Source organism: Ustilago hordei, assembly GCF_900519145.1.
Source record: "Ustilago hordei strain Uho2 genome assembly, contig: UHO2_contig_11, whole genome shotgun sequence".
NCBI classification, from domain to species: Eukaryota; Fungi; Basidiomycota; class Ustilaginomycetes; order Ustilaginales; family Ustilaginaceae; genus Ustilago; species Ustilago hordei.
In genome coordinates, this window is record NW_024545272.1 from 478692 (window position 1) to 493743 (window position 15052).

The window sequence follows — 15052 nt, forward strand, 5'->3', positions numbered from 1 at the left end:
ACTTCACTTTGTTCCGTACTTCAAGTTTCCTATGTTCTCCCTCAGCGTTCAAAATCTTCTCATTAGCTTCGCTATTTTGCAACAGCGCAAGTTGGAAAGTGGGACGTATCAAGCAGTCGATTGTCGCTCATTTGCTGCACGTTCAGCGCTTACGCCAGCTCAACACGTCCACCCCTTCAACCATACTATGAAGTCACGCAGCTGAAGAATCGCGACTCAGCTCGAAACGAGCATCGTTGGACTACAACTTCACGCCGACATCTACGTTAGTCACCACATCCACTGATCAGCGACGACATCGGTTCAACCATCAACAATGAGTCGATCGCCCAACAGGCCGCGCTCTAGCGACCTCTCGCCTCCTGTCGACAAGGTCAGTCCTTCCGAAACACACAGCATCACCTTCGAATGGCCTCTGCACGATCTGAAACAGCACTTCGACTCTTCCAACAATGATGCCAAATCAAAAGTGATCAAGTCAGTTCCCTTTGGCGAAGGAAGATGGACGGTTCTCTTCTACGCTCAATCAGGCATGCAGTCGTTCTGCTCGCTCTATCTGAACGCAGAGCCTACACCAGAAGAGAAAAGCCAAAGCAAACCCTCTTGGGAGAACTATATCAACAACAGCAGTCTCAATCGCTCTCAGGCGTCCATCTCTGACAAAAATGGCAACGCGAGCGAAGATGCTTGGACACGCCAAGGTCTCTTCCGCTTCACATTCAAGATCATCACCCTCAACAAGGGTTTTATCCTCGCGTCGAAAGAGGCTTGCAATCATGCTTTCAGTCATAAAACCTCGAACTGGGGCTGGGCGCAGTTTGCATCGCGCGACACTGTCTTTTACGGCAACAGTGAAGTGCAGCAGACGAATGGATTCCTTATCTCAGTCACGATCACTGCTAGCCCCGAAACACCGCGACCGTTGTCTGTTGGCGTCACTATCCCGCCGGCTCTGATCGAGGCGATGGGATCTCTGCTGGATGACCCAGATCATAGCGATGTTGTGTTTGTCATCCGTCGAAAACGTCGGCATCCTACTAGCGGCGCTATCGTGACACGCGAGCGTCGCATCTATGCGATCAAGAAGATTCTCGCTTCGCGTTGCGAGTACTTCCGAGACATGTTTGAGAGCGGCTTTCTCGAGGCTGATGCCACCACAAGCTCCGATGATGAAGGCGACGACGATCTTGCCGTTGTTCCAGCTTCATCCCGAGGTGTTGGTCAAGATCAGCTGGGGCTGATGGGAAGTGCTTTCTTGTCGTCTGGTGAGGACGAGGATGATGATCTAGGACTGGAGGACTCGGATGAGGAGATGGATGTCGATGAGGTATATGAATTGGGTAGATCCAACTTCCAAGATCAATATCGCGGTAGTGAGGGGTCGCTGGCTCGAGCTTCGCAGCCAGGTCTTGCATTGAGTCCAAATGGTGGTGCAGAGCAGTCTGCATCGCGAAGGATGCGCGAAACCAGTTCCGACGTGCCTCAGCTTCAAAGCTTCACATCTGCAACTGCATCGCAGCCGTCCGACTCGGTGCAGTACGGCAAGTCGCAGCAATATACTCCACCACAGTCGCGCACTCGTCAGAGCAACGAGCTCGATGCAGGTACAGATAGTGGCGACGATGCAGCCCGAGCGCAGGGCATGTCGGCCTTTAAGACACCTCAGCACTCTCCACGGGAGCTCAGGAGCGAAGGCGCAAGGTTTACATCACCCACGAAGGGCGCCAGTGCTCCTCTTTCTAAAAGGCAGACGCGATCGAGTAAAACTCAAGTGGCCAAGGAGCAAGGCTCAAACGCTAAGACCTTGCCGCAGCGTCGCAAGTCGGACGAAGCTCCCGGCACAAGCGCTCACACCAGCAAAAAACGACGCAAAGTGATCGTCCATGACGCTGCCTATGCCACTTACAAAGCGCTTCTCTACTATTTGTACACCGACACGGTTGCCTTTGCACCTTTGCATTCCCACTTCTACTCGCAAACCACAACCCCCGACAACTCGGCCACCGTTCAGGAGAACCTTGACTTGTCAGAGACCAAGCCTAGCGATTCAAGTACAGCTTCTGCGACCTATGCTGGCTCAGAGTCCGGTCTCCACTCATCCCGGTGCACTTCCACCACCAACCCCACTGGCAGCTTTGCAAAAGATCGACGTCGAGCGCACCTCCAGCGACAACATGTCATCGACGAATACTGCTCTTCCAACACCAGCATCCCCTCCCCTTGCTCGGCTAAATCAATGTATCGTCTCGCAGACAAGCTTCAGATCCCCGAACTCAAGGCTCGGGCACAGGAAGAGCTGGCGAACAATCTGACGGTGGACAACATCGTTTGGGAAGTGTTCTCAGGATTTAATGCTCAGTTCCCGGCTATCAGGAAGATGGAGACGGATTTCCTGTTGAAGCATTGGGGAGAGGTGAAGGGGACCGATGTCATGAAGAGTATCTTTTCGAGGCCTGCGGCTCATCCGGGTTTGGCAGATGTTTGGCCATTGTTGTTGAGTCAGTTGGAGTTTAGGGGTGGTGGTAGTGCTGGTGGGAGCGGGAGTGGGGGGGAGAAAGATGCCTAGAGTTGGAGGCACCGAGATCTTTCGAGTTCACCTGCATTTTGTACGTACGCCATACCATTTCATGTTTGTCTGCTCAAGCAAATGTTCATGTGAACCACATTACGGCGGCTGCCGAGCTCGTGGCTTCAGACCCATCTCAACAGACATTGTCGAGGATGGGCTAAAGGGGCAGCCTCTGACATCTGTCACACGACGACGCAGAGAGTTCTTACTCCTTAGCGCAGATCTGCGAAGAGGTGAGGCCGATAGGTACAGTAGAGGGAGGTCTTCCTTTTTTTCCGATCTGTCAGAGCTGTTGTCAGATCGGGCTTTGTATTTGGTTCTTTTCTCGATTGCATGCGTGTTCAATTGACCTGAGGGTACAAGATTACATCAAGAGGTAGCGGTTTTGTATTTTAGAAAAGCGTCGAAAATAGGAAGAGCTGCACGAAGAGGGGCTCTTCTCACAAGAGGCTCAAAGAAGGTCAGCCAAGTCTCACGCGCCCGTGCCACCTTTTTCCTTCTTTCTTTTTTTTTTTTTTTTTTTTTTCTTTTTTTTTTTTTTCTTTTCTTTTTTTTTTTTTTTTTTTTTTTTTTTTTTTTTTTTTTTTTTTTGGTCTCCAACGCCCTTCGCCTTCGCCTTGGCTTGCTGTGACGATTGCGAGTGTGTGTGTGTTTGAATTTCCGGTTCCGCTCTGGCTCGGCCTGTCGCTGTTGACATTCCATCACAGCGCATCACGGCAGCGACACACGCTGTTGTCACACTCACGCACAAGACACGGGCAAGAAGCCTCGTCCACTCGTTTCCATTGTCATTCTTCCTCAGCATACCATCTTTCTTTCCTTCTCATCCATCCCTCTGCTATCGTCCAGTAGCGTCTCTGTGACATTGGTAGCAGCTGGCTCGGCTTGCATCCATCCACAGACGCTTTGCTTATCTTCTGGGACGGCCAGAGACAGGTGTCATCTCCATCAATCTTCACTCTACGACCTTTACGAATCCCTTCTTCCCTCCTTTCAACATCCTGGCATCGGCTACAACCCAATCATATCCATCTGAAGCATCTTTGTTCTTGCTCCAGCTGCAAGCCGACCTGTCAACAACCCGATTGACCTGCTCACGAACTTATTGTGTTAGCGACATCAACGTCTGCCAACAACCTCTTTCCACAATCTCAGTTCCAGCGGCTATTCCATGATCATACAGGTCGATTGCTGTCCACAAGTGTATCGTAACCGAAAGCAAAAGCTTTGACATGTTTCACAGTAACGCCGGCAACATGTCGATGGGCGGTGGGAATCAGAACAATGGCAGTAACATGGGCGCTGGCCTTGGGTTCGGCATGAACAACAACGCCAACCAGATGCACGCCAACATGGCCAATGGTGTGCAATCCCAGGAGACGGGCAACTCGCAACCAACTTCAGAATACTCGCTCGCCGGTATTCTCCATCACTTGCAAAGCGAATGGCGTCGGTATGAGAAGGACCGCAATGAGTGGGAGATCGAGCGGGCCGAGATGCGTGCTCGTATCGCCCTGCTCGAAGGTGAACGCAGAGGCGTCGAGAACCTCAAGACAGATCTAATGCGACGAGTCAAGATGCTCGAGTACGCTTTGCGTCAAGAACGAAGCAAGTATCTCTCGTCGAGCGGCACCTCAAACCACACTCAGTCTGCCTCTTCACCCTCTTCGGCGACTGCTCCTTCGATCAAGAACCCGCTGTTGCAAGGGTTGGAGAAAGGCACATCCAGCAGCGGACGCAGCTCGCCCGCTCTCTTTGCAGACTCGGCTCTCACAGCATCCGCCATCACAGCATCCGCCATCACAACTGCCGGCGGATCAATCAACGCTGGTGCTCTCGCCAGTGGTCTTCTCTCGCGATCTACCTCGAGCGCTAAGGACTCCAAGTCGCGTGCAAAGAGCCGCGAGTATCTCAAACAGTGCCTGCAGGAGATCTCGTATCTCACTTCTGCTACTACCTTGAATCCACTTCCTGATCGAGGCATTGCTTCAGGCTCCTCCGTGAACGGGAACTCGATGCAGAGTTCTCTGCGCCCGCGAAAGACGATGCTCGATAGCGTGCCACCAACATTGCAGGGGTCTACAGAGTCGCATGCCACTCTGGCAGGATCCATCAGCCGCGTGTCGGCTGCTACCGCGCTCGGTGTTCCAAATGCCAAGGGTGGTCGACCCGGCCGATCGCCGCTTTTCGCCTCAGAGCCTGTGCTCGAGGAAGCGAATGAGAACGAGGAGGGTGCCGATGGCCAATCTCAGCCTGCGCAAGGACTGAGAGAGGAAGATGCTGGAGAGGAACAGCAGCACCACCAGCAGCACCAGGGCGGTGCCAATGCTTCCCGAGGTGTACCACTGGTCAACCCACTGAGTGCCACTTTTGCTGAGCCAGAGCCTCCGAGTCAGTCCAGCTCCAATGAAGCCTCTGACGCCGGAGAGCAGAACGAAGCACCTGGCAGCTCTAACTCTTCCGACTCTTCGCGTTCTTCGCAATCCACCAACTCGCGCGGCACTTCCGGAGGCAGCCTGACTGACCAAGAGCTTGACGATCAAGAGCAAGTCACAGCCATCTTCAAGCCCGGTGGACGAGACTGGCAGAAGCTCAAGGAGGCTGGCATCAAGAACCGCGAGCGTCGCGAAAGCGAGCGACAGGGACAAGCCGCCGAAGAAGCCTCGATCATTTCTGAAGCGCAACAGCAGCTTGCTATCACATCCGAGAAAGTCAACCAGCTCATGAACCGCAGCGGTCGAGCACCTGGACCGGAACGCAAGGAAGAGGATGATCTTGCCAACCTCAGCCTTGGTACGGAAGAGGAAGAAGCGGCTAAGGAGGCAGCTGATGCAGCGGCAGACAGCCTGCTCTGGAAGTCGAAGAAGGTTCTGCGCAGCCACCTGGACGCGGTGCGAGCCGTTGCTTTTCTTCCGAACGAGATGACTCTGCTCTCGGCTTCGGATGACAATACGATCAAGTTCTGGAACCTGGATGTAGGCACACTCAATCAGCCCGCTTCCAAGACCGGTACTGACAGTCAGCCTCTGGTCACCTTCCGCGGGCACTCAGCTGCAGTGACATCTTTGGCAGTTTCACCCAACAAGCGCCGCTTCTACAGTGGTAGTCTGGATTCGTCCATTCGTGTCTGGCAATTGCCTGATCGAAACGTCGAGGCTTATCCACCTTTTGAGAAATCGATTGAGCTAGGATGTCTCGTTGGTCACACACAAGCTGTCTGGGATGTTGCGCTGCTGCCAGATCGCTCCGACGAAGAAGGACGACTGGCAAGTGTATCTGCCGACGCGACAGTCAAGGTTTGGAGCGTGCGCAGCGCATCCTCCAACTTCAGCACCAACGGCGAAACCAACTCAAACGCTTCAGCACCTGCAGTTCTTCAACTCAGCTGGGACTACTTTGGCAGCGACCCGACCCCCGATACGGCCAAGGAACGTGGGAACCTCGAAAAAAGCGGTAGGCTCCCCGTTCCCACTTGTGTGGAAGCAGTTCACTCAGACCTGCGCCTTGTCGCTGTCTCGTACTCGAACTCGGTGGTCAAGCTGTTCGACCTCGACACTGGTCGCCAAGTGCGCCAGCTCAAGTCCGACGAGACATATGATGGTACGGCCGAGACTCAGATCAACAAGCTCGTCACGCACCCTACACTGCCCATGCTTATCACGGCGCACGAGGACGGCTACATCCGAATGTTCGACCTTGATTCGGGAGCATGTACGTTGTCGATGGTGGCGCATCTGGATGCAGTGACGTCGTTGGACATCGATGCGAGTGGATTGACGCTTGTTTCGGGTGGACACGATTGCAGTGTACGATTCTGGGACATCGCTGGTGGATCGTTGGTTGGCAAGGAAGGTCCTGTGGGTGGAGGAGTAAGTGGCGAGGGAGAACAGTCAACAGCTGTTTGCAGGCAAGAAATCAGTTCACATAGGAAGAAGGCAGGAGAAGGTGTCCTCGCCGTTGCATATAGCCGAACACTTCCCTTGTTCGCTTCGGCTGGTGCTGATGCTGTTGTCCGCATCTACGGTTGATAGTATCCGCATAAGCAACCCTGTCGCATTGTAGCAATCATAAGTTTCTTACTTCACGCAATGTCTCGTCACTTGACACAATGTTTCGCCTCTATTGTCTTGAGGGCCTCTTCGACAAAGTGTACAAGAGCAGTCCCCAATTGCAGCGGCACCTGATCCTTCGGGACGCTGAATGATCTTGATGGCGCTGAGACGAACAATGCAATCTTCTGCACCAGGGAGAACGGACAAGCGGATATGGTGGAAGCAATCGCTTGGCAAGTCGCAACATGACTGGCTCGGATACTACACGGGCTACGCGCACCTCGTTGATTTCGGGTTTGAATTTTGTAGCTCTCTTCTGCTTGAGCCTTGGCAGAAGGAGAGAAATTGCAAATTCGGACTACAAAGTGATGTGCTGCCGTGTTGTTGCCAGAAAAAGGTAAGTTTCGGAATTTCGCGTCAGCTGCATCTGAGAAATGGAATCCTTCCAAGCACAATTCGATGGGCAACCGCGACCTCGCTCTGAGAATGTTTTGCTGTGTAACGTCTTTCCCTCTATCAGCAGCACCATCCCTGCTTCAACAACCTACAAGACTCGAGCCCGAATTTCAGGGTCTTTGAGTGAGAGCCTCAACGATTGGCTGTTGTATGGATTGGATCGTCTCCACTATCCCCCACCATCCCCACCATCCCCACTATCCCCACTGCAAGAAGGCACGGAAAAGACTATTGGAAGAATCCGACAAGGTTAGGCTTTCAGCACGTCATCTGGCCCTCTTTCCGGCTTTTGGACTGGCTTTGAGGTGATCATCTGATTGCGTGAGTGTCCTCAATTAGCACCTCACCTCCTCTAACTGTAGCCACCCCATCCACAGCCAAAGTCAGGGAAATTTGGCTTCGGGATCAGCATCGTATCCCCCGAAAAGGTGCCGTCTACCTTCCCGGTTGCGCGCAGACTGACTCATCTGCGGTAGAGCCTGCCTCACCCGTCCCTTGGGTACAAACCGTATATATCGTTTGACTGCAACCATGCCTTCCAACCGCGCTCACCGCAACAACGAGGCCGAGTCTGATGAAGGATCCGCCCTTCTTAGCAACAGGACATCATCCACCTCATCCGCGGGTCGACGCGAATCTTTCAGTATCGGTCGTCTCATCAACCCTTTCCGAGCTAGTCAAGCCAGCCAACGCTCCAACGATGCTGGCTCTGCCCAAGGCGTTGCTCCCCATCAACACCATCAATACGATACACGCCGACCTAGCAATGCTTTGGATCCCACCAGCTCCGAGTCTGCACTAGCTGCTGCATCACGTAAACGCGGAAACAAGTTCCCTCGATCTGTCACTTTCGATCCTCCCAATTCTTCTTTCCCTCCTGGTCCCAAACAAGATAACTCGAGAGTGGCCAGCTACCATCCACCTGGCAGCAACAACCGCAACTCGAACATGGACGACGAGTACGATTCGGGCTACGATATCGAACGTCAGGGCTCGGCGTGGAACCGTCGCAGTATCAACTCTTCTGCTTTCAGTCATCTCGAAGGTCGGAGCTACCGTTTCCAGCAGTCGCAAGATTCCGGCAACTTGGCTACATCCTTGGTGCCCGGTTCGTATACTGCCACATCATCTTCCATCCGCGATGAGACAGCTCAACTAGCCGGGATGATCATGTCAGACGACGAAGGCGCCGGCAGTACAAATGGCTCGCACATCTACGACATTGGCGAGGGTGAAGAAGAGTCTTCCTCTCCTTCCTCACAGCTCTTCCCTCCACCCGGCGCAAAGACCGGTCCCGACTTCAGTCCAACTACATCACCCATTGCATCCTACGGCGTCAACCAAGCTGGACCTTCCAATCTCACTAGAGCTATGGCTCAAGCTAGCCCCCAGAGCGGCAAGACCACCATCCTCTCCGAAGATGACGGAAGCAGCCAAGCTACTCCCCGCGTCACTTCCGTCCTTGGTCTCACACAAGCAGTTGCAACGCCCCAAGTCTTGGACCAAGATGAGGAACAGAAAGACAAGTGTCTTGGTGCTGCCGTGGCTGACTTAGCAAAGTCTCCCGAACAGCAGCGACGATCTTCACACAGTCGATTGAGGTCTTCTGCCCGACGTCCGTCGAGGCACCAGTCTGAAGCCATGGATCGTTCGCAGTCGCCTGGTCGACAGGAATCCGCTTCTTCCTTTAGCCAAGTCAGTGCCGGTGGGGAACAACAGCGAGCTGGTATTGGATACGGAGCCTTGGCTCAAGCTGAGCAATCGGTGCTCGAAGCAGAGCATGTAGGCCGCAAATCCCATCAACATCGTCGTGCATCCCACCATCCGCCAGAATCAGTCAAGACACTCTCGCCCTTCTGGTCGTTCCTCCCTTCAAGTCTGAGGCCGGGCCAAGGCGATCATCCCATACGACCCTTCGATCCGCTCGGACACGCTCAAAACCTTGTCAACTCCGCTCGCAGCATCACTTGGAAATCTGCAGCAGAAGCTGGTATCGAGCCTATCCGCCTCATCCCCGCTGTTATCCTCGGTATGCTCATGAATGTGCTGGACGGCGTGTCGTATGGTATGATCATGTTCCCAGCTGCCTATCCCATTTTCGCCAACTTCGGTGGGGATGGAGTGTCTATGTTCTTTGTCACCTGCATCCTTTCCCAGCTGGTCTACACGCTTGGTGGGTCGATCTTCAAAGGTGGAAACGGAAGTATGATGATCGAAGTTGTGCCCTTCTTCCATATCCTGGTCAAGATCATCATCGATGAATTGGGGGATGAGAACCCCAAGGCGGTGATTGCTACGACCATGGTTGCTTTCGCGCTATCGTCGATTCTGACAGGATTGGCGTTCTTGCTGTTAGGAGCGCTGAGGTTGGGTGTGCTGATCGGGTTCTTCCCGCGCCACATTCTAGTGGGATGCATCGGAGGTGTGGGCATCTTCTTGATCGAGACTGGGTTGGAAGTTTGCAGTCGATTGCAGTCGGGAGATGGATTCCAGTACAACTTGGAGACGCTCAGATACTTCTTCCAGTCAGGGCACATGGTTGCGCTGTGGTTACCGCCACTGCTTCTCGCCGTACTGCTGCGGGTGATCACTCACAGGTTTCACCATCCGCTCATCTTCCCCGGCTACTTCCTCATGATTCCCGTGATCTTCTACACCGTCGCTTCCGGGATTCTTCGCATCCCAATTCAAGACCTCCGCAACGACGGATGGGTCTTCGACATCGGCGAGACCGCAAGCAAAGCCGCTTTCTATCGCTTCTACACTTATTTCGACTTCAGCCAGACAAGCTGGCGCGCTCTATGGTCCACCATGCCCACCCAGCTAGCTCTGATATTCTTTGGTGTCCTCCACGTCCCACTGAACGTCCCCGCCCTCGGTGTCAGCATCAACGAAGACAACGTAGACACTGATCGGGAATTGGTCGCACACGGGATCTCCAACATGCTCGCAGGTCTCATCGGTACTGTTCCAAACTATCTGTGCTACGTCAACAGTGTCCTCTTCTACCGTGTTGGTGGAGGCTCACGTCTCAGTGGACTCATGCTCGCTGGAGGAACAACGATCATCATGGTTGCTGGGCCAGGCACGATCAGCTATTTGCCGATCATGATCGTCGGTGCTCTTATCTTTGTTCTTGGTATCGATCTTGCGAAAGAAGCGCTCTATGATACTGTTGGACGAGTGAATGGATGGGAGTACATGACGATCTGGGTGATTGTCATTGTGATGACCTACTGGGATTTCGTCATTGGCATTCTTGCAGGTATCATCATTGCATGCTGCTTCTTTGTCGTTCAGACCTCGAGAAGGAAGACGGTGAGGGCGATCTTTGATGGTAGTGTGGCGAGGAGTACGGTGAGGAGACACATGACTCAGCGTCATTTCTTGCACGAAGTGGGAACGCAGACGCAGATTATCAAGTTGCAAGGCTTCCTGTTCTTCGGTACGATCAATTCAGTCGAGAATTTGATTAGGAGGGCGCTGGATATTGCTGCTTGGAACCAGAACCCTATTCGATTCCTAATCGTTGATTATACACTGGTCAGCGGAGTCGACTTCTCGGCTGCGGAGGCTTTCTTGCGTATCAACCGCCTTCTCATGGCCAAAGGAGTGCTCCTGGTGTTCTGCGGTCTCAACCCTGACAGCGACGTCGGCGTGGCTCTGCGCAGTGTCGATCTTTGGGCCGATCGAAGCGAGAATTTGGAAGTTTTCGCCAACCTTAACGAAGCGTTGGAGTGGACGGAGAACGAGTATCTGCGCGGAATGTATGCTTCAAGTTTGATGGCAGCCAAGGCGTTCGGTCAAGCATCTTTGGCGGCGGAAGGTGGATTGACAGTCCCCGACCAGAAACGAAAGCCTGCTTTCGTCCTGGATCACTCGTTCGAAAACTCGCCCAGAAGACATCATCTGCACGAAGCAGCCAAGACTGCAGTCCAGTCCGAGCGCACAACTCCCATTTCCGAGATGCTTCCATCCTTCCCTCGTTCCGATACCAAATTCACCACTGCTAACGAGGAGGAAGATGAGAACGTGGGAACGCCCAAACCAGCACCTCACGTCCAACCCCTTCCTCTACTCGCCATAACCTTCCGTGCCTACCTCAACCACCGCACAAGCGAAGAGGAATTCTTTTCCCAACTCGTCCCCTACTTCCGCTCTATCCGCAAAGCTAAAGGCGACATCCTCTGGTCTCGCGGTGACCCAGCAGACGCAGTCTACCTTATCGAGAACGGAATCATTAAAGCCCGCTATAATTTCCCACAAGAACAGTACGAAATCAACGAAGCTATGCTCGCAGGCACCATTGCTGGCGAGCTAACCTTCCTCTCGAAGGAAGAAAGAAATACGACGGCGTTTGCAGATACAGATGTAAAACTGTGGAAATTGGATCAGGAAGCATTGGAAAAGATGCACAAGGAGATTCCGGCGGCCTATCAGACTTTCGTGGAGATATTGCTGAGGGTGGCAGGGGATGAACAGGAGAGTTTGATGAGTTATTTGGTTTCCCGCCTCAGCTAAGGGGAACGAAGGGAGGGTGAAAAATGATAGTCATGATTGTTGTGGTTGTAATGAATGTTCATGTTTTCAATGGCTAACGACCAACCTTTCGGTACTGTGACAGAAGTGTGATGGTGCAAAACGCAGTCCAGATGAAGTGAGGCAAGCATGCTGAAACAGATATTGCATTCGAGTGAGAAGTGCGAGTGCGGACAACCGGAATCAAAACTGCTGAGAGTGACGCTCAGCGCTTGGCCTCCTTCAACCGACTCTTGAACTGATTCAATCTCTTATGATTCGCCATCCTAGCCTCGTGGCTTGAATCGCTTCTCATACCAGCCGTACTCTGTGGAGCCACCCTAAATCCAGCCGTGACCGCCTGAGGAATCCCAACATTCCTCCTTCCGTTATCCTTGACTTGTGCTGCACCAGTGTTTGCAAACCTTTGTCCGAACGCATCGGGATTCCACTCTGCACTGGCAATGTGTCGATCACGATAGGATGAAGAACGCTTGAGGACTGGCCGCGACCAGATCTCGATAAGGTGTTCGGCAGAACGCTTGATCTTGGGTTCGACGCGAGAACACAACGAGTAGAAGACGACGACTTTACCAAGACCCGACATTTTGAGAGAGATGGTGTCGATGGTCATTCGTTCAAGGATCTGGAAGAATTGGTGTTGGATGTTGAGTGCAGGGAGGGATTTGTCAGGAAGAGGTTCAAGCCAGCGTTTGACTCCTTCGAGAAGATTGTTGTCAAGAATCGACTGCTGGAGGTGATTTCTGTGATGGTGAAAGGGTGCACAGAGGTTGTCGTGAGTGTCAATGGAAGGTCTGATGGCTGCATATAGGAGTAGCGGAGGAAGTGACTTACTTCTGAAGTGTAGCAACGACCTTGGGCAAAAGCTTGAGCTTGTTCGTACCAGGCTTCTTGAGTCGGTTCGCCTCTTCATCATCGTCTGCTGCATTGATCATTTCCCTTCGAAGCTGTGCAACTTCTTCGTCAGCAAGCATGTCGAGGTCGTCTTCACCTGCACGCTTGCGTGGCGCCTTCTTCTTTCCAGCACGCAAAGCTTCGTCGATCATCCTGTCCGTTCTTGCTCGTCGGACTGCACAGCAAAGGCATCGCCAAGGCCAAGGCGTCAGTACATCGATCAATACCCCAGCCTTGTTCCTGTGTAGTATTGAACTTACTCTCTGCTTCAGTCATGTTCGCATAAGGGCCGTCCTCTTGCTCTGGCTCCATCTCTCGCTCTCCGCTAGCATGCCTTGCTGCAGCTGGTGCGTCAGGACTATGATGACGCTTCTTCTTCTTCTTTCGAATGATTGCTGCATCTGGATCATCTGGGTCGCTAGCATCCCTTGCATCGTGTCTACGGAAGCTAGGCAGGTCGCTTTGGTCTTGATCTTCATCATCCTCGTCAAAGATAGCTGCAGTGCGTGCGGCGGCTTCGGTGTTCTCACCGCGCACGACGGTGGTTAAGTTGTCTTGGTCGGTAGCTGGTGCTGCATCGATGGTACCCTCCGCTTCGTCTGCGGGAGCGGCATTGTCCTCTGCTTGTTGTTCTGCTTCAGCCTCTGCTGCCTCGGGGGCTATGTTGGATAGTTTGGACTGTTCTAATTCAGGTTGTTGTTCTTTGGTGGGAGACCGCAGTGGCAGCTTCTGCGGTGGCTGCTGCTGCTCTTCATCTGCCATCTTCGCGGATATGTTGTTGATGGTAGAAGTGATAGGGGAAGAGATGGGTGGAGAAAAGAAAGGATGCGCATTTCGTTCAGGGTGCCGTTGAGGACGCAACGCACGTGAGGCTCAGCAGACGTAGTGTCAGATTTGTTTCCGATTTCGATGAAACATTTAAAGAAATTCACAGCTCGCTGTGAACAGCTCCGCTTCGTTTGGACCCTTCTTCCCGCGCACGCACTTGCCACTCCACTACCTCGTCCTCTTTCTCCATTTTCTGTTTGCCGCTTGACATACTCTCCCGGGAGGCTGCTGCTACTAATGAGTGTATATAGAATGTACATGTTCACAGGGACGCCAAGAATACCGCCATGACGCATCAGCATCCATGTGCGCGAAGAAGAAATACCAGAAGATCTTCGCACCTACATCTCCCACCGAAGACTGCAAGACCAAGCTTGAAAACATGCTGTCCTCAGCGGCTTCCTGTCCGTTGGACGGCTAAATAAGGGTGCCTCCCCTTGACTGCTGAGTACACGCCCAGCGCCGGATGCTGTGCGGAACGTAGCTGTCCGAAGTGGCCCGATTGTGTCGCCGTCTCTAGCCATGTGCTTCGCTCGCTGATGCTCTTCATCGTAGCTGGCAGCGTCGGACCGTGCCGCAGCAAAACACCATCACACCAATGCAGATGTGGCGCGTGTATGGATTGAATGCAAGGATACAAGTACAAATGAAGCTGTTGCGCCTCGACGTTCCAGAAGACTACCCTGCCTTGCACTCCGCTACGGTTCACCTCTTCTTGGTCTCAAGCAGCGATCCTCCGGCACCTCCCTTGCCCTCCTCCTCCATCTTCCGTATCCTTCTATCGACAAGAGACGCAATGGGACAACTATCTGCTTCAGCGCCCTTCCCGCGCTGTTGGTAGAACTTGGCACAGCAACGATACAGGTCATCGATCAAGTGTTCGCAGCGTGACTGGTCGAAGCCTGACCTCTGAAGACATGATTGGATTGCACATGCTCGTGGATAGCATGGATTCGGATGCTCCGGGTCGAGCTCGTCTTTGGAACGTTGTGATGACATGATGGGCTGCGCGCCGGTGATCCGATGGGCTTGAAAACGGGCGTGGGAGAGTTTCTCACTGGCAAGGGCGGGCGTGAGAACAGGACTGAAGCTGCGATCGTGGGAAGATCGGTTTCTCCGAAGTTTTTGTACGTTGAGGACTTTCCGCGAGTGTTGTCGGCAAGTCCGATGGTGAGCAGGAAGAACGCTTGGTGCGGCAGCCAACCAACTGATTTCACTTCACAGCGAGCGAGTGAAAGCATGAAGGCGGCTTAAGTGGAGGTTTTCTTTTATCATCCTATTTATCCGCCCTTTCTGTTTTCAAGGAACAAGAGCGGTGTTGGTCTAAGCAAGGCAAGACCAACAGTCCTTTTCTTCGGAGCGGGCAGCACCTTCGAGCCTGACTTCCTGTCATCACAACCAGAATGCACCGTCGGGCATCCTGGCAAGCAATCAACGATGAAAAGGGAAAGCGAAGCGCAGCGCCACTCCAGCCCAGGCTCGATGCACAGACCAGGACTCTCTGACCGACCTTAGACTGAGCCTTTGCTGGGACCGCATAACGGCACCTTACTTTGGAAGCTCCAGTCGAGCGCTACGGAGCGAAGTGTTGCTTCTCTCACCGGTGTTCAGGAGCATAAAAGGTAGCCTGCATCGCTCATCCCAAACTTGAAGGCCACCATCGACTTCCCAGTATCCAAAGATTCCTCTTTCAATCTCTTTGGGTCTTGACGTC

At 53.1% G+C, this 15052-nt stretch overlaps 5 protein-coding genes across 5 annotated transcripts; 3 read left to right on the forward strand and 2 right to left on the reverse strand.

Moving 5' to 3' along the window:
- Nucleotides 1-316: 316 nt before the first annotated feature.
- On the forward strand, nt 317-2566 carry UHO2_04981 (uncharacterized protein; the record flags this gene model as incomplete). The annotated part of the gene is made up of 1 exon (XM_041557512.1): nt 317-2566. One exon carries the CDS (start codon nt 317-319, stop codon nt 2564-2566), a length of 2250 nt encoding a protein of 749 aa, XP_041413446.1.
- Nucleotides 2567-3825: 1259 nt separating this feature from the next.
- UHO2_04982 (uncharacterized protein) lies at nt 3826-6597 on the forward strand (the record flags this gene model as incomplete). Its single annotated transcript, XM_041557513.1, has 1 exon — nt 3826-6597. The coding sequence occupies one exon, from the start codon at nt 3826-3828 to the stop codon at nt 6595-6597; it is 2772 nt and encodes a 923-aa protein (XP_041413447.1).
- Nucleotides 6598-7608: 1011 nt separating this feature from the next.
- Nucleotides 7609-11598, forward strand: UHO2_04983 (uncharacterized protein; the record flags this gene model as incomplete). Its single annotated transcript, XM_041557514.1, has 1 exon — nt 7609-11598. The coding sequence occupies one exon, from the start codon at nt 7609-7611 to the stop codon at nt 11596-11598; it is 3990 nt and encodes a 1329-aa protein (XP_041413448.1).
- Nucleotides 11599-11821: 223 nt separating this feature from the next.
- On the reverse strand, nt 11822-13272 carry UHO2_04984 (uncharacterized protein; the record flags this gene model as incomplete). Its single annotated transcript, XM_041557515.1, has 3 exons — nt 11822-12359; nt 12451-12685; nt 12771-13272. The coding sequence occupies 3 exons, from the start codon at nt 13270-13272 to the stop codon at nt 11822-11824; spliced, it is 1275 nt and encodes a 424-aa protein (XP_041413449.1).
- A 771-nt stretch (nt 13273-14043) lies between these two features.
- UHO2_04985 (uncharacterized protein) lies at nt 14044-14337 on the reverse strand (the record flags this gene model as incomplete). Its single annotated transcript, XM_041557516.1, has 1 exon — nt 14044-14337. The coding sequence occupies one exon, from the start codon at nt 14335-14337 to the stop codon at nt 14044-14046; it is 294 nt and encodes a 97-aa protein (XP_041413450.1).
- Between the last annotated feature and the right edge of the window lie 715 nt (nt 14338-15052).